Consider the following 26,957-nt stretch of genomic DNA (forward strand, 5'->3'; position numbering starts at 1 on the left):
TGACAAAACTGACTATGACTATAACTAAAACTATAACTAAAAGTCCATGCTAAAACAACACTATAGTGGACTTTTAATCCCTGCTTTAGTCTATACCCATGACTGAATTAGCAATTAAATGTCCACTAGTATATCTGCAAGTGTAGGTGACTTCCCTTGTTTCCTTGCTTTTTTCTGTGATCCCTAATCAAATTTTAAATTCCTAATTTTTTACACTTGTTTGTTTGCTTTCTTGTTATGATATAATGACTAGAAAATCCACACATACCACATCAAAAAAAAAAAGAATGGCACCAGAGTTAATGTTTTCGGCTGAATGCACACCCCAACTATGAATTACTGACCCAAGTGGAGTGCCAGTATGCTTCACTTTCAGCTATGTTAGCCTGTTACACAGCATTACAAGTAAAGAACAGTAGGAAGGAAAAGCGCCTCTGCAAATCAATCCAGTCACCACGGAAAAATAACATACAGTAGTGAAGTCATCACATGTGGTTACTACGAATTGACACTTTGGGCCATCAGCAAAGAGAAAAAGAAGTCCATTATATGTTATTGTACATATTGTGGCATGCCAAAAATCACCTGTCAAGCTGAAACAATGTCAAACAGTGAAAAAATCAGGCTCATAGCCTTAGCCATTATTGAGCTATGCTTGTCTGAAGGAAATAGTCAGTCGGTCAGTTAGTCAGTCAGTCAGTCAGTCCGTCCATCAGTCAGTCAGTCAGTCATTCAGTCAGTCAGTCAGTCAGTCAGTCAGTCAGTCAGTCAGTCAGTCAGTCAGTCAGTCAGTCAGTCAGTCAGTCATTCAGTCAGTCAGTCAGTCAGTCAGTCAGTCAGTCAGTCAGTCAGTCAGTCAGTCAGTCAGTCAGTCAGTCAGTAGCCAGTCAATCAGTAGAACTGAAATTCACTAAATAAAGTTAAAATTTCATAGCAACCTATTGGAAGCATTGGGGATCACACTGAAGGTACTTTTGGGTTTGGTTATACCTAAACAAATACCCATGAAGGCAGAGGAGGTCTGACACATTCATGGGTTAGAGGGTTTGTACTGAGAACTTATTTCGGGAAGGTAATGCTCAATATAGCCAATCGAAAGCATTTATTATGCTAAAGTCATGGGTTTAATCAACCCCATTCAACCCTAACAATTTGATTTCAATATACACAATCCATTGGAGACTTGGCTCACATGATTTAGAGCTCATCATATGAAATAGGACAATATGACCAGTAATGAGGAGACTAGGGACAACATGACAAGCCATGAGAATAATGACCAGTCATGGGAAATAATGACTGGTCATGGGGACTCCTCTTGGAGCCACTTCAGCTTGACAATCATACCAGTACTACATGTATACTCCCATCATATGACTTCTTATCTGGAAACAGCAGGTGCAGTTTTTGAAGATTATAATAGGTACTGTCAGTTAACTAGAGTATATACTTCAGTTTTCATCAGCATTAATTTAATATTTAATAGTTTTATTTTAACATTTTAAAATGTTTATGGTTTCAAAGGAGTAGCTAACTTTCAATATCGATGACTTGGCTACTTAATCTATGACAGCTATAGTCCATCAATTCACAGACTATCAATGTGGGTCCCTGGTAGGATAGTTAACAAAACATTCTTGACTGCTCTATTAGAGTATTTTAATGCAGGGACTGTTCTATTAGAGTGTTTCGATCCTTTTAGTGAAAGGATCCAAACAATGTTGCAAAGAAACATTGTGCTGTAAATATAACCTATATCCAACTATAGCATGATTACATTTTATCAGGCATTTTCAGTGGGTTGTTCCATTCCCATTTTCTGTTCCTGTCCTGTTCCCATTTTCCTCGAATTCTACTACCTATTTAAATGTTGTTTTCAGTGATTAAAGGAATGTAAGTTGTGTAATTAAAATGAGCAATTACTTCATGATGGCCCTCTTCTAGTATTGTGAGGCTGGTTTTGGAGTATTATTTTTGGCCAGAAAAGCCCAAATCTTCATGATCCCTAATATAATACAGTATTATTGTACCATGTGATGATTGTTTTCAAATATAAAGTAATGGTTGAGTTTGAATATATGTCACTGTATTGATTTTTGAACTAAGAAAAAAGAAAGGCCACACTGTTTAACCAAGTAAACATGGCATACAGCCTGAAGGTGACTAGATTAGAAATCATTTAGTTGTTGATGCATGGGTATAGAAGAAAACTTAAACTTGATTGAACACAAAGGATATCTGCAACAGGAACTATGGTATGCTACCACCATGGCTAAAAGGCTAGCCACAGTACAGGACAAACCAGTGAGAGTACCCAAACTTGTTATTTATTTACTTAATGTGTGCACTATTCAACAAAAAATGCAACAAAAAATTTTAACAGATTATAAGGAAGTAATCATTTTTGAAGTCTATGTGCATATGTGTTACAACGTATACAACATATACATCACAGTGCAGATAGTAAGTAGCTTACCAACAACATTAACAGTGATGGTCTCACTATCACTTCCAATAGGGTTAGTCACAGTACATGTGTATGTTCCACTATCACTTGTAGTAACATTATTAATGGAGTAGTTAGCATGGAACACTGCACTAGTATCAGTATGAGTCACTGTAGTGATACTAGTGGACTGTACTATTGGACCACTATCCTTCCTCCATGTGAATGTGTCTGGGGGAGAACCTCGTGAGGTACAGGACAATGTGAGAGGAGAACCAACAACTGCTGTTATATTAGATAATGATGGAGGGTCTATCATTGGAGTAGCTGTGTAGAGAGATGAAAGATGGTTAACACTAAGGTGATGGGATACATATTAAGTAACTTACTTCTTCCACTAAAGTACACACCCACCCTCATGGTCTGGTTTGTAATTGAACTGTTCATCATGATACATGAGTAAATACCTTCTTCAGTAGTAGTGAATGTTCCACACAGATATAAATTGATTACTCCTGGATAGTTCCTACCTCTTGCTCCACGTACTTCAAATACAACATCATCACAGAGGGTTCTATTAGGAACCGGTATTTGAATTCCATTAAAGTACCATCCACCCAGTGCAGTATTACTGTCACTACCAGAAGGTCCCAGTCCAGAAGCACAACGAAGAATCACATTAAATGGATCAAGTGCAACATCATGAGTAACAAATGAGTAGTCAGTAATTTGATTACTACTAACTAAATCTGTACTAATATCAGATGCTCCAGTCATTGCAATACCTAATATGTACACAAGTGATACCATTTGTAATTTGTTGAAGGTCAGCTGGTACATTCCTAGTTGTCTACTAGGTATTGTTATGAGAAGATACCAAATTTTTATGTTTGGGCTAGGGCTGAAACAGATATCTGTATTAACCGGATATCCGAATAATAATTTACTATCCGGATAGTAATTTGATGCCATCAGGATAATTTCTAATAATTTGAAGCAATTTTATGTTAATGTTTCCTTGATCCAGTTAAACATTATTACAAACTTACTTAATCTTCATTTAAGTGTTATGTTTTATTCTAAAGTACTAGTAAAACAAACATGTTCACAACAAAATATACAATGCTTTTATAGCAAGTGATGATGTCACTATCCGTAGGATATCTGGAAAGATTTTGTTCAGGATATCCGGATAGTAAAAACTATTATCCGTTTCAGCCCTAGTTTGGGCAGAGTACCACTTCAAACAATTGTTAGTTTATACAAGTATAACCCTGGCAAGGCAAACACACACACAAAAAGAAATAAAACACACATAAAAATATTATGTTGTTTAAAGGATTTAAATGAGGTTAATGGTGGAAGTGAACTATGGGTGCTTATACTACACTCAATCCAATTACAGTGTCATCAGTTGGTATTAGATAGAATTCAGGCACATGCACACTCTCACTATCATTCATTTATAATTTTAATTTAGTGCTTGATGTTGGTATTTATGTAAAGTTTAGCGTATGTATAACACCTGCAATAATGAATTACATCCCGCAAGCACACCTGTACAATAACCTCTTCCTGCAAATGTATTCGTTATTAATAGTTTTACCTTTACTCTACATACACTACATCATGCTTCCACTACATGACTATATCATGCTTCCACTCAAGGGCAGGTCATTCATCCTTACATTTGTACTCATTTTCACTATATAGTTCTGGATTCCCTTTTACAAATGGAAGATATCATGCTTAATGCTACTGCTATACCTTCCTCATGTCAGAGATGGCTCCAAGATTGGAACAAACATATGCAAGGCAAGTCTATGTTAGTGTTGGTCCCTCTCTCAGTGTGTTTTATTTACACACCTCTCAATGTTCCTGCTTGGTCTAGAGATTTGCAAGCATACCCATTTCAGGACTTAGCTCAATTCTTTATGTCAGGGATTACAGAAGGCTTTCGTATTGGTTCAAATGAGTCTTTGGTGTCCTGTACAAGTGCTCAAAAGAATCTACATAGTGCAAACTTTCACCCTGATGTTTTACAAGATTACTGTGACACCAAAGTATGGAGTCATCGTGTGGCTGGTCTTTTTGAGAATTTATCCCATTGTCATTTTAGGGCTATTGTTAATCGCAATCAGGTCAATAAATGGCAACTAATCATTGATTTATTTTATCCTAAACATCATAGTATGAATGATATAGTATTCCTCCTCATTTGTGCAGCCTCAAATATGTTTCAATAGATGATGCTATATCAAAGATTTTTGACACAGGCCCTGGTGCACTTCTTGCTTAAGTCGACATCAAACACACATTCCGTCTTCTTCCCATCCATCCTGCAGACAGGCATCTACTTGCAATGCAATGGGACCAATCCATTTATTTCGATGCCTGCCTTCCCTTTAGGCTTAGATCAGTCCCTATGCTTTTAATATTCTTGCTGACCTGCTCTCTTGGATCGTTAAGCAACGTGGAGTCAACTTTGTTTTGCGCTACCTTGATGATTTTCTTCTGATTGGGCCACCTGTCTGTCAGTAGAACCTTGATACTTTCATTACAGCATGTGCAGAGCTCGGAGTTCCTTTATCTACTGAAAAAGTTCAGGGTCCATCATCTACTTGGAGTAGTTCTCACATGGAAACTTGTCTTCCCAAAGACAAGTTGCAAAGAATTCAAGATGAATTGTTATTATGGCTCTATAGACAGTCAGTTACCAAGCATGAAATCCTTTCACTTGTTGGACTATTACAGCATGCTACCAAGGTAGTCAGAAGTGTGTAGCTCGATTGTACTCCAAAGCTGTCAAACTAAAAAGATGCACTATTTCACTCGTCCATCTAGATCATTTCAGTCAGATGCTTTTGGCGGCATTTATAAGCAGTTGGAATGGCCTTTCTTTGCTACAAAAGCCTGACCAGCATGTGCAGTCAGACTTCATCATTCAAACTGATACTTCGGGATCATGGGGATGTGGAGCATGTTGGGGATTACGTTGGTTTCAGTGGAAATGGTCACGGTAGTGGCAGCCACTGGGCCAAAGAACTTAAACCAATTCTCTTGTGTTGTGTTGTATGGGATCCATACCTTTCCAGGTATAGCGTACTATTTTGGTGCGATGATCTAGGTTTGGTTACTGCTATTAACAAAGGGTATTCAAAAGATAAGTTGGTTATACACTTTTTAAGATCCTTATGTTTTTTTGTTGCTGTGTTGACATTCAAGTCATTGCTAAGCATATAGCTGGGGCTGATAATCATTTTGCTGATATGTTATCTAGAAATAATGTCATCCAATTTTTCCTTTCTCACCATCAGGCAACACCAATTCCAACACCATTGCCACTGCCCCTTCTCTTCATTATATCACCACATCATTCGGACTGGATCTCACGCTCATTCAGAATATGCTTCACCAATACTTTGACAATGGTATCTCGCCTGCCACCCCTGTCACCGACTCAGCAGGGCAGCAGAGCTACCTAGATTTTTGTTCTGCAATTCATCAGCCCCCACTTCCTGCTAATGAACATACCCTTCTACTTTTATTACCCACCTTGCCACTGTTTGTATGTCATACACCACCATCAAAGTGTACCTTCCTGCAGTTCGCAACATGCATGTTGCAACTGGTTATCAGTCGATTTACAGTTCGCAGCTCACTCCTCGTTTGCAACAAATTTTAAAAGGCATAAAGAAGACCCAGACTATTTCTCAACCTCCTCGCATTAGGAGATCCATCACACTGGATATCAATTTTCCATCTTCTCCTGTACAAATCTTCTTATGACCATGTCATGATATGGGCAGCATGTTGTATGGCCTTTTTGGCTTCTTGCGGAGTAGTGAGCTTACCATACTTCCCAGGTTGACTATGACCCATCAGTGTACCTGTCACCCAGTGATGTTGCTGTGGACAGCACATCCATGATTCAGGTTAGAATCAAACAATCCAAGACAGACCCCTTTCACCTTGGTGTTAATTTATAATTGGGAAACACTGACGCTCCTGTTTGCCCTGTTAAGGATGTGACAATTCATGATGGCACCCCAGGCCCATTTTTTCAAACTTGGTGATGGCCGATATTTAACTCAATCCATCTTCTCCTCATTCCTTGATACCCTGCTGGTGGATTTGCATCTAGTTAAGGAGCAATTCAATACTCATAGCTTTCATATTGGGGCTGCAACTTCAGCAAAAGCTGCCAATATATCTGATATGCACATACAGATGAAGGGTTGCTGGAAAAGCAATGCTTATAAGCTGTACATATAAATTCCTCCTTGAGAATTGGCAAAACTTTAAGTTACAGGCTTTCAGTAACTATTATACTCATTCGAGTGTATACATATTTAATATCTCTGTCATATAAATCTCTTTCTTGGTGGAAAGGTTCCTCGATGGAACCTTTGTATGGCCATTCATCCAAGTTTATTCCCTAATTCCCCCCTAAAAGATTGGCAATCTATGAAATATAAGGCCTAATACTGTGATAAGATAGGTGGCAGGAGCCTGTGCATTTACCAATATCACCACATTCTGTGATTGGGTGAACATCATTCATCAGAGGTCCTCAACATGGATTAGTTCTATACAGTAAGGTGAGTGAACAACATTAAATATCATTATTAGAATTAACTAGGTTAACAGATCCCACAGTTCTGAGGAGTGAGCATTGAAAATTCTGTTTGAGCAGGATATTGCAATTCTAGCAGCTTGATCAAACAATGACTTAATAGTTCTGGATGGTAACTTAGAGATACGTTGGTCAGCGTCACAGGTGTAAAGTGCCCTAAGCAACCAATCTCAATTGTAACGAGCTGAGCATACAGGCCAGTGCATCAGTATTCATAGATTGAAATGAAGAAAACCTTAAATAGTACAAAGAACATACACAGCAAAGTAGTGCGTTAAGAAACAAAAGTAATTAAACCGTGCCAGCTAAAATCAGCACATCCCTGCTCTACTTTGCTAAGACACTAATTCTCTGTAAGTGTCTTCTCACTAGGGACCATGAGAAGGTTAAGCGCTTATCCACCCATTGTCTGGAACAGTCAGTTGAACTCAAACACATATGAAACAGCTGGTGTTCATAGAATGAAATACCCATTGAGAAATGCAAGTGATTAAACTGTGCAAACTAGTTTAATCAGCATGTACCTGTTCTACTTCGCTAAAAACAAGTTCTTATCCTACACCCATCATCTGGAACAATCATTTGAACCCAAATACACAAGAAACAAATATACCGGCCAGCACAGGAAGTCAAGCAGCACGTTCTAAATAAATTATTACCAGGAAACCACTATGCGCTATTGCGAATTATTGAACACCTTGTGTTGTCAGCAAAAAGAACTAGGTACAAAGGAAAGTCCATGATGCGTGTATTGTACATACTGCAGTTAGTGAAAAGGCACATCTCGCGATGAAGCAACATTGAACAGTGAAGAAGTCAAGCCCGTAGCTATATCAATTGTTAAGTTATGCTTGGCTGAAGGTATCAGTTAGTCAGAATAAAATTCTGTCAAAAAATTTTAAAATTCCATAGAAACTTTTGGAAGGGTTTGGGGTTGGTCTGAAGACATTTTTGGGCTTGGCTGTACCTATAACCAATACTGCCAAGTTGTCATGAAGGGAAACTGAGGCTGGTTTTATGATGATGTTCTTCGCTGGAAAAGCCCAGGTCTGCATGATCCCCTACTATACAGTACTACTGTACTGTATGATAAACTTGAACAACTCAAAGCACAATCAGCCAAATGAACCTGTGATTTCATCATGTGGTGGACCTTAAGCACAAAAAAACTTGACTGTACAGTGTACACTTATAGCATAATAAGCTACCAAGTTTGCTTCACTTAACCTCTGAAGGAATCATGACAACACAATGCCATGACAATGGGCAGACAGAGAGGCAGACAGAGAGACAGAGAGATTAGAGAGAAGTGATGCATATGAGGAAGGTGTAATAATTTTATAATATGTAAAAGTGGGTGTTCTTGTTTCTCAGATTGACCACATGTACAAGTTGGAAAGGGGCATGTCCCCTATGTACACATATAAAAATAAAGAGGTTTTGGTTAGAGAGTATGGCTAAGAAAACACAATAGAAAAAGTTGGTAACCTAGGAGAACTGCAGCAATGTTTCTTGTAGTTACTGTAAACACCTGTAGAGTCCCTTGGGAATGCTACTCACAAAGTCTGCAGAGAGTTACACACCTTAATTTTAAATGATAAACTGTTCTGTATGCAATATGTGATGAGGGTTTAAACACCGATCCAAATCGCACATCAGGCAAAATCAAATTAACACCTCGAGTGGATAGTTACACTATCGTACTACTAATTCTGACCCTCTGTACTACTCAAACTACTCCAGGCTGGTTTCAACAGATGTCTTTTCTGGGTAGTGTGGAGAGCTTGAATGGTGGTTTCCAGGGACCTGGCTTGGCAAGAATCAGTGGTTTACTGGTGGACAGCCTGATGATGTTGGCCAGACATTTTTCTGTTGATTTTGCGACATATAAACCACTAAGGAGTCAGCACAGCCCTGTAATCTCGTGTCTGAACTCCAATCATGGTCTGCCTCCATTTTGAAGTCTATCCCTTGCCCACCCTGCCACACCCCATCCTTCACCCCTTTGTGAGCACCTGTGATACAACTTCCCTCATTCAACTAAGATTTTCTATTTTATTTGGCGGGAAACTCTACAAGCAGCTACAAATACTGGAAGTGGTCTGAAATTTAATCGACTGATGCATCTTTTGTGCAAAATTCATACTTGTGCTTGCTATCCTTGGCGAGTTATGCTGACTTGAATTCATTAAAACCATTTATCTCAAAGTTTCTAATGTGCGATTTGGATCATTTTTCCAAAATCCAGTTACATATTATATCAGATTATCACTGCACGATTTCAGTTTAATTATATATGTGACCAGATTTACGAAAAGGTACTTTCCACGCTTTTTACATACCAGCAAACAAAAGGATGTAACACTTGACTCCTTATACTGATTAACTTGCACTTAGTCTCAAAATGCAGCCAGACAGTGTAGCTACACTCATGAAAACTTTCAGGCAATTATATGTCATGGTCAAAACGTTACAAAACTTCAAAGTTCAAAAAAATGGGTCAAATTTTGTGTGTGAAAATACCTTTTCGCAAATCCACATATGACCAAACATCATTGACATAACTTATCACCATGAATGTTCCATCACAGGCATGCTTCCAGTTTGCTCATACTACTTTTCACAAGTGAATTCAACGAGATGTATTTCTCAATCTATTTACATCAAAAGTTTTCCAAAATTTTGTAACAATTAATTGTATATTTCTTCCAATCAAACCATTAACAGTAACTAGGTGTAATTACACTATGCCATAATACACAAATTGATAATAAATATAACCTTTCATCATTTTCATTATCAAAATAATCAATGTGCTAACTATTCAGTGCCATGATTTTTACTAAATTTGCAAACCTTGGCATACATAGTGTAATATACTCTAATAGAACAGCCAGTAACCCATCACTAATTGAGTAATCACTTCTTTGTTGCTGAATCTACCCTGACTACATATGAAACTGAACGAAACATGAGTATCAGTTGGAGTAGTCTTAAATGAACTCACAGATATTCAAATAGAGCATACACTACTCACACTGGCAGGAGATATCATCATTGTTTGGACAGTGGACACTTCACCTTATACTGTACCACTACTACAACTAGGGGGCTTCTTAAACTATTCTACAGTCTGTTAGTAGCATCATGTAATTAATTATAGTGGTTGACAAAACTGAATGTATCTCTGATGTTTTGTTGTGAGTGTTTCACACCGCAGATGAAAGAAGATAACTTCGCCATACAGAATACGCATGCAGCCATGCCTTATCTCTTGTTAATCATCACAGATATTTGGGCATCATGATCCACAGTGACTTATAAATGGCATAAACACATTTAATCTACGGTAAACTCTAAGCATTTGAGCGTAAATTGGATGGCTGCAGGATCAAGACCGTTCAGGGATTTTTTCTGCTTTCTGCAACCTTTCAAACACACTTAATATAACACCTTAAACTGGCTGTAGGACAGCTAACTTCAGTGCTTGTGCTGTAAAGCCTTAATAAACAAACCAATGTCCATTTGGTTCCACATGGGGTACTTAGAAATAATAAGTCACTCTCTAGAGTTCTCATGGATGCAAATACAAAGAGAAGACATCCTGACCACCTGGAAGACTCCTGTAAGAATTCAACTGTAAAGTGAATGGCTGCAGAATTAAAATTTGACCATTTCTGTCTCTATCTCCCTGAGGCACTAACTGACATTAAAGTAAAAATCTTGTTGAATGAAACAACTTGGTTTTTATTTGAAGTTAATACACTGTAGGTAATTTCATTTTGAAGTTACGTATGATCACTTTTTATTAGCTTTGAGTTTACCTGCCCCTGGGGTGAAATTATCTCAAAATTCATGGATAATATAAATTACCATAACTTTAGAATGAAATCACTTACAGTAGCTATTAACTTCAAATAAAAACTAAGTTGTTTCTTCAACAAGACAGGGAGATAAAGACAGAAATGGTTAAATTTCTTGCCATAATGGTTACCAAAAGTCAAATCTGCAATGGCACTATATTATAACAAAATTATGTCATGAGGAGTACTGCTTTTGTGGAAAGTTTCATGCTTTTATGAAAAAGGGCACGATTTTTGCATTGTGCAGCTGCACTTATCACAGCAAACCAACCTGTAAACCTCTACAAGTTTAATAAAGCAACACAACGTGATTTCTGTTCTTTCACACAGGCAAACATGTGATTGCAATGGTGATTACATGACATGTACAAAAGAGATTGATTGATATTGGTCATTACAAAATACATGCATAGCACATGTGTATACCTGATATACGAAGTGTTAATGGTCCACTGGTATAGCCAACACCACCAATGGTTACAGTACAAGTGATGGTACCAGCATCCTCTGCAAGTAGATTATTATCAGTTACACTTTGTGTGGCCTGACCAGTAGGAAAACATGTTGGAGTACTATGAATATTGTTAGTGTAACATCCTGTAGTGTCCCACTGATAGGTAGCACCAGCTGGTGATGAGGGATCCACCATACATGTCAGAGTGACATTACTCAATATGGGATAGTCAAATGTGTTAGTAGATCCACTAACTGGTATACCAGCTGGATTACTGACTATGGTGACTGTGAACTGCCCAACAGCACCTATGACAGTTACACAGAAATTGTCAACAACTTGAATACCTCCATGCAGTTTTCATTAGCTAACAGCTAAAATGAAGCACAAAATCACATCAAGGTTAAATTATTTATTTATTTAGCTATATTCAGTATCAGGGAAACTGCTAGGATTTTTTCTCCAACCATACTAGTAGATGAGTCTTGGAAACAGCTGCCAGACTTTGGACATTAAAATGGTTTAAACATTAGAATATTTCTGATTCTATAGCTGATATAAACACAAGATATGATAGTACTTATACAACACTAGGGTCATTGCATACTCAATCAGTACACTGTAGGTGCCTGTGGTCTGTCTTCATCGTGTAGAAGCACATAATATAAGTCATAATACACACTCAGTGTTTTGCTGTTGAGGTAATTTTAACTTTCTAAATGTTATGTTTTGGCTCATTGGTACTAATAATGCATGATGTTTAGACATCCGTCTATGTTGGTGGATGGGTGACTTCAGATCAAACCATGAAATTTTGATCTCTTCCAACTATAAATTGATGTAAACTAAATTTAGATGGCTGTATGTAACTGCTATTAAATAATATGTACCTTTCTTCACAACACAGTGGCGGATCTAGAATGTTTCAAAGGGGGTTTCAGGTTCCACTCAACTTCAGCCTAGCTGTAAGTTGAAGACCAAAAAAAATCACTACTTGCTATTGAACGCCTTCAGAGGCAAAAGCATGAAGTTTCGCTATGTATAACCCGTGGTGATTTTATCACCCACACAATGAGTCATAAATAAATTAGGGGCACGCACTATTTTCAGAGGGGTTCCAGCTGAAACCATTGTAACCCTCCTGTATCCGCCACTGCAACAGTCTTCTGTAGGCCATGACAAATTACATGTATTTTTATATTTTTCAAGGATGTGACAGGTCAATGTTTTGGAAAACCCAACAATAAAAATGATGTGATTTCTTTGAATTATGCTCACATTACTGTAGACTCATAAATATTGTGCAAGCAGTGTATGATCGTAATGGCTTCTCTACTTATCCATGATCATTCTAGTATGGGTACCTTGACTGCTTTATTAGAGTATCTTGATCTTAGAATTTACCTTGTTCCCGCCCTTGAGAAGCCAATGCAAGACCCATGCTAACTACTGCATACTTATTGCAGAGTATTTTTCTTGCCTTATTCTGTAATTACTGTGATCCTCTTATAAAAGCCCGAGCTTTTATTTCTTATAATCCATTTGTGAATCAGCTGAAAATTCTTGTTGCTCTTTGTAGCAGCTGCTGTTGACACACTTCTGACAAGTCACAAGTTTTAGTAGGCTTGTTCTAAAAATTACACTACTGCAATCTCGTACTGCCCCTTGTATTAAGGTAGCGCCCCCTGGCCTTCATTTAGGACCAGGCGTTTATTTAAATATGGCTTTTATATGAGGAAATAAGGTATGCACTTTTTCATGTATTGGAAAATTTTGATATTAATTCTGGTTCACCAGAAGGGTTTCTAGAAAAAAAACCTTCACTATTCACCTCTGATATGTATTTGTAAACATCAACAGTACACCAACACAGGCTGGGAATAATTCACATGTATTGAAGGACAGAAAACCAATGTGCAAATAGAAACAGTGGTTACATTATATATTTATACAAGTATATTATATATTTATTACACATGTATAAACTGTGCACTGTGTTAAATGTGGGGAAAAATAAAATTAAAGATAGAGATACTCTAATAGAGCAGTCAGTACTCTAATAGAACATTCAATTATTTAACTGCAAATAGCAGTGATACCTTTTAAAAGCAGTACACTTAAGTATCAAACAGGCAGAAAACTAATTTCCTAGGTGTAAATTAAATCTCGCAGATTCAAACACAAGGAGTCTAATTTTTAAAAACTCTTCTCAGAATATGTCAAACTAAAGAAATAACATATAATGTAAGAGTCCTAAGCTATATACCAAGCAAAGGTGTGTGCCACCAGGTCCCCAATTAAACAGCTGGGTAGACTGGAGCAACGTGAGTAAAGTTCCTTACTCAAGGAAACAACAACACCAAAGTGACTCAACCGGGAATCGAACCTGGGACCTTCAGGTCGTGTGGCCTGGTAATCGGCCTGATAATCAATTACCAGGCCGTGTGTGTACACACATGCACACGCACACACGCATGCACACATGCACGCATGCACGCATGCACGCATGCACGCATGCACGCACGCACGCACGCATGCACAGACACACACACACCATAAACATTTTAAAATATTCACTTTTAAACATTAAAGTAATACTAGTACTGATGAAAACTAAATATCAAAGTATTCTAGTAAAGTGACAGTCTATTATAGGCTTTGAAAACTACATGCATGCAACACTGGTATGTTTGTCAAGCTGAAGTGGCTCCAAGAGGAGTCCTCAATTATTGTCCTTAGTCCCCTCATTGGAGCCATTTACCTACATATACTACAGCTACCACATACCCATCATGTTATTTCCTGAAGTTGCAGGTATAACTTCCCACATCTATATGCAGGCTCTGTCAGAATCCTTTGTAAACCTATTATATGCTATAATGGTTAAATTTTATGGTTTCAAGGAAGTAACTAACTTTCAATTTTGATGACTTAGTCTATATACCTAATCTATGACAACTGTATCAATGCAGGTCCCCAGCTGCAAGGTGGGATAGTTAGTGAAACATTCTTGACTGCTCTATAAGAGTATTTTAATGCAGGTGACTGCTCTATTAGAGTATTTTGATCATGGTAGCAGAAGGACCAACAATGCTATGAAGAAGTACTGTGCTGTAAAATCCAACCACTTTATATTTATATGATGCTCTTAACTTCTCACTTCCTAGAATTCTACTCATATTTTGCATAGGAGGTGAATTAAGTTCAGGTGTGACTTTATGTGCCCACAACTTCATCTGTGAGATATGGTACAGCTTCCTGTGGGTTTCTAGTTCCACCCTAGGAGGATTTGATTTTGTTGACTCATAGCACCTGTGTAGTGCACAGGTATCCCAGTGTTGGTTCATTGGGCAGGTGTGACTGTGCCAGCATGGTAGTCAAAGGCTTTGCTTTATGCTTGCTTTGTGCTCTCTGTGTGCTTAAAAGAAGTACCTAACTTTCAATATTGATGACTTAGCTAGTCTTTATATATACCTAATCTATGACAGTTATAGACCATCAATTTACAGGCCATCAATGTGGGTCTCTGGTGAGATAATTAATTCTTGACTGCTCTATTAGAGTATTTTAATGCAGTTGGCTGCTCTATTAGAATGTTTAGTGAAAGAATCCAAATAATGCAACATTATTATAGGTACTTTAATATGTAACTGTAACTAATAGTTCAGTTGCAAGTAATGCAATGAGTTACTTTTAAAAAGTAATTGCCCCAACACTGGTTACCCAACATCCCTTGGCTAGGTATGTGGCATGGAGGGTGAGGGACCAGATCAAAAAAGACTCCAAGCTAGGACGACAGATAGTAAGAAAGTGTATGTGTGTTGTTGTTGAGTAAGAAACTTTACTCACATTTCTCCAGTCTACCCAGCTATTAATTAATGGCTGGTGTCAACTGGGGAAGCAGTCCACTGAGTTGTATTAGCAAATACCAACTGACCATGTCAGGTAAGTAGAATTTGAGGAAAATGGGAACAGGACGGCAACGGAAAGCAAGAATGGGGATGACTCATAGAAAATGCCTGATGCAGCTCATTGTGCAATATACAGGTTGGATTTTACAGCACAATGTTTCTTTGACATATTTTATTACTTTGTGTCCACAGCCTTATAAGCTGTCACGTGTGAAACTACCACCTTATCATGTGACATGACTGTGTTGTTGGACAATGTGCAAATCTTGGTTAAAAGTAAAAAGCTGGTGAATAAGCTTCATTCAGTAGGCTTCGTTACTTTGTTGTGGCGAGGCATTACTTAGTGGATTACTAACAAGATTAGTACCTCCGTTACTTGTAGTAATAATGTTATGTAATATTAGACTCGTTACAGTTCTCGCCCACATTCCAGGTAAATCAGCATATACTGATATCACAGATGTTCCTGTGAAACACTTGGACAGTTCTGTGGCTATTCAATGCAAGACCTTATTGTGATGGTACATAAAGTGACCCTGTGACAAAGCACCGGGACAGCCACCCAATACATGAGCTGTTGTAACCACACAAAGTACACTTTGCACTACATTGAATGTGCCAACGCTGTAAATTAATTGTTGTTGGAAGAGTGTCAGAGGCAGCACATAAAATAAAGGAAAATTGACCTGGGTTGCATCCAAGTAACAATCTATTCCAGGTCCTACAATTTGATTCTAATGATACTGAGTTTTTTTAGTTTACACTGGACAGATAGTGTATCTAGATGTTTATTGTACTTTGGACATTCCTGAACTGAGGCTAACTTTTTTGACTACAAATAAGGCCACTCCAAATAAATTCTCTGTTTCCCATCCACCATCCGCATCTGGTTACTGCCAGCTCTAAATATTCCATTATTCTGTATTCTTCCATTATTTTCCGATTATTCTTGCACACTGATAGGCTCAGTAAAAGCTATCTTGAAACAGTGTCAGCAGCGCTATCAAGTCAGCACAAACTTCATGTTTGTGTTATTTTTGCAACTTACAAAGGAAGGAACAAGCTTAAGCATGCTTTTATGCAGCCTTATTGGCAGTGCCAGACAAATAATGGCTAGCCAATCTTATAATGGAATAATGGAAATGGACCGCCCGCCCGCATGCAAATATGCCTGAATCCAGGACGGGAAACAGAGAATTTATTGGAGTGACCTAAAAATGCTGGGCCATTGGAAGGGATGACAGCTGGGATTGAGCCTCTGACAAGATGGAATTGTCAGAATCATGAGTCTGAAGATAGGAGTCACCAAATGCAATTGCAATCTAAGTTCCTGGAGTTTGTGTAATAATTATTACATAACGCGTTATCCCCCAACACTGTGGCAGTCCATCAAGCCCAGGGGGAAAAAACACTGTGGGTAACCTAATTACAGACAATTTATTTAGGCCAGATGATGAATAAAAGGACTCCCAAGGGGGTGGATGGGTCACTAACAATGACAGGGACCTGAGTCTCTCCATCTTAGACGCACAGACTGTGTGCATGGTCTGACCCTGCGTGGTCTCCAAAACACGCACACATGGAAAAGCCAATCAGATCGGGGGGGGGGGGGGGCTTTGGGGGCTGAAGCCCTCCTTCATATTTAGGCTTTACTTGATTAATATGCTGAGTATTATAATGAAATTTTGTCTTAGCATAATTATATGATCACTGCATAATACAAATAGCACCTTATAAACATCTTTCCAAGGTATTATCAGTGAATTTATGCTAAAGTTTATGCAAAAGGATCCGGATCAGCATTGGAGGTGTACAAGATCGAGATACTCTAATAGAGCAGTCAGCTAACTACTTTAATAGAACATTCACTGGAGACATGTAGTTGGTTCTGTTATGGAATTTTTCCAAATCTGCCTGCACCTATACATACAATGAAGTGAATTGGTCTGTTTAAAGGGTTTCATTCATCTACTTGTGTAGTTAATATGTATGGCAATACTTAATTCAGGTACACAATTTCCATTGAAAATGCTCTCAGATTCAATCTTGTATTGTTCAAATTTCAAAATTTTCCACTTTCAACATTATTATTCTAACATGCACCTATTCAGTGTTGTGCAATTGTGAGAGGGGTTCATCATGTACTTGGTTGTCTATACCTACCCAAACTTTTCCATTAGCAAAATGCTTCAGAGAGCCATACCTATAAACTAAAGGCAGTATATAAAATATCTACAGGCAGAAAATATTATGAATTTTATGTGGAAATGTCTCCAAATTGCAGTATCTAATCCAAAACAGCCAAGCTGTAAAAAAAGTGTGCGGCCCTCAGAAAGGCTATGGTGAAAAAAGATGTGAAATCCAAGGTGGCGGCCAAGAATGGCTGTGATGGTAGGTTAATGGTAAAAATTTTAATAATGACAATTCAGGTGAATTTTGTGCCAACACCAAGCGGCACCAAATTCACCTGAATTGTCATTATTAAAATTTTACCATTAACCTACCATCACAGCCATTTCTTGGCCACCACCTTGGATTTCACATCTTTTTTCACCATAGCCTTTTTGAGGGCTGCACACTTTTTTTACAGCTTGGCTGTTTTGGATTAGATTTCATTTCTTTTTGTATTTGTATACCCCAAAGCCGGCCTATGGCCAGCTTTGGGACTTTTTTAACCTATGTTTTTTCTTTACCAAAGGAAGAAGAAAAGATGAAGTAGATGTACTTTAAATATTTTATCAGTAAATGTACAAATTATATATATAATACATAATTATATTGATTACAGAAATCTCCATGTTGGTTTCTTTGTAACTGAACACTCTACAAGGTGACTTCTTCTAGATGCTCTCTCTACAGGGTGAATTGTTTGTAGCTGAAAGATCTACAAGGTAACTTCTTCTAGTTGATCTCTTTACAGGGTGATTTGTTTGTAGCTGAATTCTGTACAGGTGATTTGTTTGCAGCTGAGCTCTTTACAGAATGGTTTCTTTGTAGCTGAACTCTCTAAAAGGTAACTTCTTCTAACTGATCTTTCTACAGGGCAACTTGTTTGTGGCTGAATTTTCTACAGGGTGATTTCTTTGCAGCTGAACTCTCTACATGGTGGTTTCTTTGTAGCTGAACTCTCTACAAGGTAACTTCTTCCAGCTGATCTCTCTACAGGGTGATTTGTTTGTAGCTGAACGATCTACAAGGTAACTTCTTCTAGCTGATCTCTTTACAGGGTGATTTGTTTGTAGCTGAATTCTGTACAGGTGATTTGTTTGCAGCTGAGCTCTTTACAGAATGGTTTCTTTGTAGCTGAACTCTCTAAAAGGTAACTTCTTCTAACTGATCTTTCTACAGGGCAACTTGTTTGTGGCTGAATTTTCTACAGGGTGATTTCTTTGCAGCTGAACTCTCTACATGGTGGTTTCTTTGTAGCTGAACTCTCTACAAGGTAACTTCTTCCAGCTGATCTCTCTACAGGGTGATTTGTTTGTAGCTGAACGATCTACAAGGTAACTTCTTCTAGCTGATCTCTTTACAGGGTGATTTGTTTGTAGCTGAATTCTGTACAGGTGATTTGTTTGCAGCTGAGCTCTTTACAGAATGGTTTCTTTGTAGCTGAACTCTTTAAAAGGTAACTTCTTCTAACTGATCTTTCTACAGGGCAACTTGTTTGTGGCTGAATTTTCTACAGGGTGATTTCTTTGCAGCTGAACTCTTTACTTGGTGGTTTCTTTGTAGCTGAATCCTCTACAAGGTAACTTCTTCTAACTGATCTTTCTACAGGATGATTTGTTTGTAGCTGAACTATCTACAAGGTAATTTCTTCTAGCTGATCTCTCTCTACAGGGCGATTTGTTTGTAGCTGAATTCTGTACAGGTGATTTGTTTGCAGCTGAGCTCTTTACAGAATGGTTTCTTTGTAGCTGAACTCTCTACAAGGTAACTTATCTAGCTGATGTCTCTACAAGGTCACTAGTTTGTAGCTGAACTCTCTACATGGTGGTTTCTTTGTAACTGAAGTTTCTACAAGGGGACTTCTTCTAGCTGATCTTTCTACAGGGTGATTTGTTTGTATCTGAGCTCTCTACAAGGTAACTTCTTCTAGCTGATCTTTCTACAGGGAGATTTGTTTGTAGCTGAACTCTCTACAGGTGATTTGTTTGAAGCTGAACTCTCTAAATGATGGTTTCTTTGTAGCTGAACTCTCTACAAGTTAACTTCTTCTAGCTGATCTCTCTACAGGGTGATTTGCTTGTAGCTGAATTCTGTATAGGTGATTTGTTTGCAGCAGAGCTATTTACAGAATGGTTTCTTTGTAGCTGAACTCTCTACAAGATAACTTCTTCTAGCTGATGTCTCTATAAGGTCACTAGTTTGTAGCTGAGCTCTCTACATGGTGGTTTCTTTGTAACTGAACTCTCTACAAGGTGACTTCTTCTAGCTGATCTTTCTACAGGGTGATTTGTTTGAAGCTGAACTCTCTACAAGGTAACTTCTTCTAGTTGATCTCTCTACAGGGAGATTTGTTTGTAGCTGAACTCTCTATAGGTGATTTGTTTGCAGCTGACCTCTCTACATGATGGTTTCTTTATAGCTGAACTCTCTGCAAGGTAACTTCTTCTATTGTTCTCTCTACAGGGAGATTTGTTTGTAGCTGAACTCTCTATAGGTGATTTGTTTGCAGCTGAACTCTCTACATGATGGTTTCTTTGTAGCTGAACTCTCTACAAGGTAACTTCTTCTAGCTGATCTCTCTACAGGGAGATTTGTTTGTAGCTGAACTCTCTACATGATGGTTTCTTTGTAGCTGAACTCTCTACAAGGTAACTTCTTCTAGCTGATGTCTCTACAAGGTCACTAGTTTGTAGCTGAGCTCTCTACATGGTGGTTTCTTTGTAACTGAACTCTCTACAAGGTGACTTCTTCTAGCTGATCTTTCTACAGGGTGATTTGTTTGAAGCTGAACTCTCTACAAGGTAACTTCTTCTAGTTGATCTCTCTACAGGGAGATTTGTTTGTAGCTGAACTCTCTACAAGGTAACTTCTTCTAGTTGATCTCTCTACAGGGAGATTTGTTTGTAGCTGAACTCTCTATAGGTGATTTGTTTGCAGCTGAACTCTCTACATGATGGTTTCTTTGTAGCTGAACTCTCTACAAGGTAACTTCTTCTAGCTGATGTCTTTACAGGGTCACTAGTTTGTAGCTGAATTCTCTACATGGTGGTTTCTTTGTAACTGAACTCTCTACAAGGTAACTTCTTCTAGCTGATCTATCTACAGGGTGATTTGTTTGTAGCTGAATTCTGTATAGGTGATTTGTTTGCAGCTGAGCTCTTTAAAGAATGGTTTCTTTGTAGCTGAACTCTCTACAAGGTAACTTCTTCTAGCTGATGTCTCTATAAGGTCACTAGTTTGTAGCTGAGCTCTCTACATGGTGGTTTCTTTGTAACCGAACTCTCTACAAGGTGACTTCTTCTAGCTGATCTTTCTACAGGGTGATTTGTTTGAAGCTGAACTCTCTACAAGGTAACTTCTTCTAGTTGATCTCTCTACAGGGAGATTTGTTTGTAGCTGAACTCTCTACATGATGGTTTCTTTGTAGCTGAACTCTCTACAAGGTAACTTCTTCTAGCTGATCTCTCTACAGGGGGATTTGTTTGTAGCTGAACTCTCTATATGGTGGTTTCTTTGTAGCTGAACTCTACAAGGTGATTTCTTCTAGCTGAACTATCTCTTTCCATAGTTACATGAACTCCATACAAGGTAACTTCTTCTAGCTGATCTCTCTACAGGGTGACTTGTGTGTAGCTGATCTCTATACATGTTTCTTGTTTCTAGCTGATTCCTTGAATTCTCTTCAGGGTGACTGCTCTATTAGGATGACTGCTCTATTAGAGTATCTCGATCGATCTCGCACTTTTAAGTTGGATTTCGTGTTATAACTCCGTGGCTTTAAGTCTCAATGGCGGATCCAGGATGGGGTATTTGGGGCAAATGCCCCCCCCCCCCTCCTTCAAGAAATTGCATACAAGATCGAGATACTCTAATAGAGCAGTCAATTACTCTAATAAAGCAGTCACAACGTTCATGAGGCAGTGCAGCTTACTTATGAAGCTATAAATAGGATTTTATTTTACATAACATACGTGATATAATATATCTAATCCAAAACAGCCATACTGTAAAAAAAGTGTGCGGCCCTCAGAAAGGCTATGGTGAAAAAAGATGTGAAATCCAAGGTGGCGGCCAAGAAATGGCTGTGATGGTAGGTTAATGGTAAAAATTTTAATAATGACAATTCAGGTAAATTTTGTGAAGCGGCACAAAAATTCACATGAATTGTCGTTATTAAAATTTTTACCATTAACCTACCATCACAGCCATTTCTTGGCCGCCACCTTGGATTTCACATCTTTTTTTCACCATAGCCTTTCTGAGGGCCGCACACTTTTTTTACAGCTTGGCTGTTTTGGATTAGATTTCATTTCTTTTTGTATTTGTATACCCCAAAGCCAGCCTATGGCCGGCTTTAGGGATTTTAACCTGTCATTTTTTCTTTACTACAGGAAGAAGAAAAGATGAAGCAGGGTGATTTCTTTGTAGCTGACCTCTCTGCAAGGTGATCCTTCTAGCTGATCTCTCTACAGGACAATTTGTTTGCAGCTGAACTCTCTACATGGTAGTTTCTTTGTAGCTGAACTCTCTACAATGTAACTTCTTCTAGCTGAACTCTCTACAGGGTGACTTGTTTGTAGCTGAACCCTCTACAGGGTGATTTGTTTGTAGCTGAACTCTCTACAAGGTAGCTTCTTCTAGCTGATCTTTCTACAGGGTGATTTGTTTGTAGCTGAATTCTCTACAGCGTGATTTGTTTGCTGCTGAGCTCTCTACATGGTAGTTTCTTTGTAGCTGAACTCTCTACAATGTAACTTCTTCTAGCTGAACTCTCTACAGGGCAATTTGTTTGCAGCTGAACTCTCTACATGGTAGTTTCTTTGTAGCTGAACTCTCTACAATGTAACTTCTTCTAGCTGAACTCTCTACAGGGTGACTTGTTTGTAGCTGAACCCTCTACAGGGTGATTTGTTTGTAGCTGAACTCTCTACAAGGTAGCTTCTTCTAGCTGATCTTTCTACAGGGTGATTTGTTTGTAGCTGAATTCTCTACAGCGTGATTTGTTTGCTGCTGAGCTCTCTACATGGTAGTTTCTTTGTAGCTGAACTCTCTACAATGTAACTTCTTCTAGCTGAACTCTCTACAGGGTGACTTGTTTCTAGCTGAACTCTCTACAGGGTGATTTGTTTGTAGCTGAATTCTCTACAAGGCAATTTGTTTGCAGCTGAACTCTGTACATGGTAGTTTCTTTGTAGCTGAACTCTCTACAATGTAACTTCTTCTAGCTGAACTCTCTACAGGGTGACTTGTTTCTAGCTGAACTCTCTACAGGGTGATTTGTTTGTAGCTGAATTCTCTACAGGGCAATTTGTTTGCAGCTGAACTCTGTACATGGTAGTTTCTTTGTAGCTGAACTCTCTACAATGTAACTTCTTCTAGCTGAACTCTCTACAGGGTGACTTGTTTCTAGCTGAACTCTCTACAGGGTGATTTGTTTGTAGCTGAATTCTCTACAAGGCAATTTGTTTGCAGCTGAACTCTGTACATGGTAGTTTCTTTGTAGCTGAACTCTCTACAATGTAACTTCTTCTAGCTGAACTCTCTACAGGGTGACTTGTTTCTAGCTGAACTCTCTACAGGGTGATTTGTTTGTAGCTGAATTCTCTACAGGGCAATTTGTTTGCAGCTAAACTCTGTACATGGTAGTTTCTTTGTAGCTGAACTCTCTACAATGTAACTTCTTCTAGCTGATCTCTCTACAGGACAATTTGTTTGCAGCTGAACTCTCTACATGGTAGTTTCTTTGTAGCTGAACTCTCTACAATGTAACTTCTTCTAGCTGAACTCTCTACAGGTGACTTGTTTCTAGCTGATCTCTCTACAGGGTGACTTGTTTCTAGCTGAACTCTCTACATGGTGATTTGTTTGTAGCTGAACTCTCTACAAGGTAACTTCTTCTTTCTACAGGGTGATTTGTTTGTAGCTGAATTCTCTACAGGGCGATTTGTTTGCAGCTGAACTCTCTACATGGTAGTTTCTTTGTAGCTGAACTCTCTACAATGTAACTTCTTCTAGCTGAACTCTCTACAGGATGACTTGTTTCTAGCTGATCTCTATACAGGGTGACTTGTTCCTAGCTGAACTCTCTACAGGTGATTTGTTTGCAGCTGAACTCTCTTACATGGTGGTTTCTTTGTAGCTGAACTCTCTACAATGTAAATTCTTCTAGCTGAACTCTCTACAGGATGACTTGTTTCTAGCAGATCTCTGTACAGGGTGACTTGTTCCTAGCTGAACTCTCTACAGGTGATTTGTTTGCAGCTGAACTCTCTTACATGGTGGTTTCTTTGTAGCTGAACTCTCTACAATGTAACTTCTTCTAGCTGAACTCTCTACAGGATGACTTGTTTCTAGCTGATCTCTCTACAGGGTGATCTGTTCATAGCTGAAGTCTGTACAGAGTGGTTTGTTTGCAACTGAACTCTCTTACATGGTGGTTTCTTTGTAGCCGAACTCTCTACAAAGTGAATTCTTCTAGCTGATCTATCTACAGGATGACTTGTTTCTAACTAAACTCTTTACAGTGTGATCTGTTCATAGCGGAACTTTCTACTGGATGATTTGTTTGCAGCTAAACTCTTTGCATGATTGTTTCTTTGTAACTGAACTCTCTACAAGGTAACTTCTTTTAGCTGATCTCTCTACAGGATGACTTGTTTCTAACTGAACTCTCCACAGTGTGATCTGTTCATAGCGGAACTTTCTACTGGGTGATTTGTTTGCAGCTAAACTCTTTGCATGATTGTTTCTTTGTAACTGAACTCTCTACAATGTGACTTCTTCTAGCTGATCTCTCTACAGGATGACTTGTTTCTAACTGAACTCTCTATAGTGGATCTGTTCATAGCGGAACTTTCTACTGGGTGATTTGTTTGCAGCTAAACTCTTTGCATGATTGTTTCTTTGTAACTGAACTCTCTACAAGGTAACTTCTTCTAGCTGATCTCTCTACAGGGCAATTTGTTTGTAGCTGAATTCTCTACAGGGTGATTTATTTGAGCTGAACTCTCTACATGATGGCTTCTTTGTAGATGAACTCTCTATTAGGTACCTTCTTCTAGCTGATCTGACTACAGGGTGACTTGTTTGTAGCTGAATTCCCTACAGAATAACTTACAATGTAATATAACTGAGTAAATTATACATGCAACTGAATGCTTTATTAGGGTGACTGTTCTATTAGAGTATCTCGATCTCGCATTTGCTGCACATAGTTGCCTTTCGAATCATAACTCAGTAATTTGTAATCCGATTCTTCTGTACTACTGCAAGAACTTTCTATGATGATTATTCCAGCTACATACAGATTTTCAGCTCGTTGCTCTAAGCGGTTTGTCTGGTAGACACGAAAACTAATAATTTTTTTATTCATAAAAATCGATCGCGTAATTTTGACACAGGTTGGGCTTTGTGTCATATCTCCATGGTCTTTATCTCGATTCCTTTCAAACCACACAAAGGCACTCCTACGATGGTTGCTCCATCTACATATCAATTTTCAACTGATTCCTCCAAGGAGTTTACTCTGTAGGCGTGACAGACCTTCGACCTTATTTTACGCAAATAATCGGTCATAACTCCGTGAATGTTCATCGGATTCCTACCAAAGTTGGTACGGAGATCCGCCTTAATGAGCCCTTTAAGTGTGCCAAATTTCAGCCCAATCCGAGCACGCATTCGTGTTTTATGGCGAATTTTGCGAAGTGTGCGAAATGAAGAAGATGAAGAAGAAGAAAAAAACGAAGAAATTAAAACGAAATTTTGTTCGCTCGTATCTCGGAAATGGCTGGAGCGATTTTCTTCACATTTGGTATGTAGACTCCCCTAACTGGGCGGCATGTCTCTAGCAAATTTGGTTCCAATCGGATAAGGGATCACAGAGCTACATAGGTGTGAAAATTGCGTTTTCTTTCTTCCTGTTAATATACTCACGGTGTGGCGCGCCGGCTTCTTGGGCCGCACGACACACTATCGTGTGTCTTGATTCGGTAAAGGATAACTAGCTATTATTGTTGCGACCTTCTATTTGCTCTTCAACCAAACTCTGGATCCGCCCCTGAGTCTGATTCTTCTAAACTATTGATGAGCCTTTCTAAGATGATTACTCCATCTGTACAACGATTTTCAAAGCATTACCCCAAGCGGTTTATCTGGTAGGCGTGGCAAGCAGTCTTTTTTTATTAGCTAGTCTCGATTGCATAATTGTTATACAATGTTAGTTTTTTTGCTGTATCTTCCTCGTTTTTAGCTCGATTTCTTTCAAACCACAAAAGGTTTGAGGTTCAATAGTTAACCTATTCACCCACCGATTTTCAGCTTCGTTCCATATGTGGTTTACCCGTAGGCGTGACAACATATTGGTATTATTTTTCGTGAATAATCGCTCATAACTCTTTGTCTGTTTATCGTATTCCAGCCAAAGTTGGTACCGAGATGCGCCTTTATACCCCCCTTCTGTGTGCCAAATTGCAAAGCAATCGGATATGGCGTTCGCGTTTTATAGCAGTTTTTGTAAGTGTGCGACAAGAGGAAGAAAAATAAGAAGAAAAAAACCGAAGAAACTAAGCCACTTTTTGAAGTCGCATATCTCGGGAACGCGTGAAGCGATTTCGTTCAAATTTGGAATGTGGAGTGCTGAAGTTGGAGGGCATGTCCACAGCAAAAATCGTCTTGTTTCATCAAGGAAGCACAGAGCTACGGAGGTGCGAAAATTGCGTTTTCTTTCTTCCTGTCAATTATACTCACGGGTACTACGCGCCGGATTCTTGGGCCGCACGACACACTACCGTGTGTCTTGATTTTAGCGTCTATTTTTCAAAATTTTCCTTGGGGGCATGCCCCCAGACCCCCTAGTTCCAGCATGCTTTGCATACTGGGAAGTGCGTTTTGCACACCTCTACCCAAGAGATTAGTACCTTGAGTTAGCCCCCCCTTTTATAAATCTTAGATCCGCCCCTGCAGATTACTAGTACATGTATAGCTTCAGAGGAACCTGATTACGTACATGGCGATCGCCAAATCGAGCATTTTCGAGCTGGTTAACAGAGCCAATTAGACAATATTGGGGATAATTATATCGACTCAACATACACATGTATGCACATGGTTATGGAGCAGTCTATCTACTCACCTGCAAGTACTCCCAGAAGTGCAATAACATAGAGAATCATTTTCTACACCAAACTGTCAAAACAGTGAGTTGTGGTCACGTGACAGTAAAACAGTGTGGTCACGTAAACCAATATTGAGATTCGAGAAGTTACACAGCAGGAGAGTGGGGAGACAACAGAACTGTACGATTTTTAATACAAATGCTGCATCTGTAGTGATGGCAACCATTCCATCGTAGCAGAATTATTATTGAAGTGATGACTATCAATGCAGTGTTAAACCGCCAGCAGCTGATTATTAATGATTCCTATGGTCTCATGTGATCCATAGCGCCAATTGCATAAGTACCAAAGAATATTTACGGCTC

The 26,957-nt window shown here is 38.7% G+C and overlaps 1 protein-coding gene across 1 annotated transcript in view; it reads right to left on the reverse strand.

The window, feature by feature from the left end:
* LOC136256554 (hemicentin-2-like) overlaps positions 1 to 26,693 on the reverse strand; it is a 41,662-nt gene extending 14,969 nt beyond the window's left edge. The window contains exons 1-4 of the mRNA XM_066049532.1: positions 26,610 to 26,693; positions 11,372 to 11,707; positions 2,836 to 3,231; positions 2,477 to 2,773 (exon numbers count right to left, since the gene is read on the reverse strand). Coding sequence (XP_065905604.1) covers positions 2,477 to 2,773; positions 2,836 to 3,231; positions 11,372 to 11,707; positions 26,610 to 26,649 — 1,069 coding nt within the window. The 5' untranslated portion in view covers positions 26,650 to 26,693. The remainder of the gene's footprint in view (positions 1 to 2,476; positions 2,774 to 2,835; positions 3,232 to 11,371; positions 11,708 to 26,609) is intronic.
* Positions 26,694 to 26,957: the final 264 nt, after the last annotated feature.

Source organism: Dysidea avara, chromosome 5 (genome assembly GCF_963678975.1).
Source record: "Dysidea avara chromosome 5, odDysAvar1.4, whole genome shotgun sequence".
Taxonomy (NCBI): domain Eukaryota; kingdom Metazoa; phylum Porifera; class Demospongiae; order Dictyoceratida; family Dysideidae; genus Dysidea; species Dysidea avara.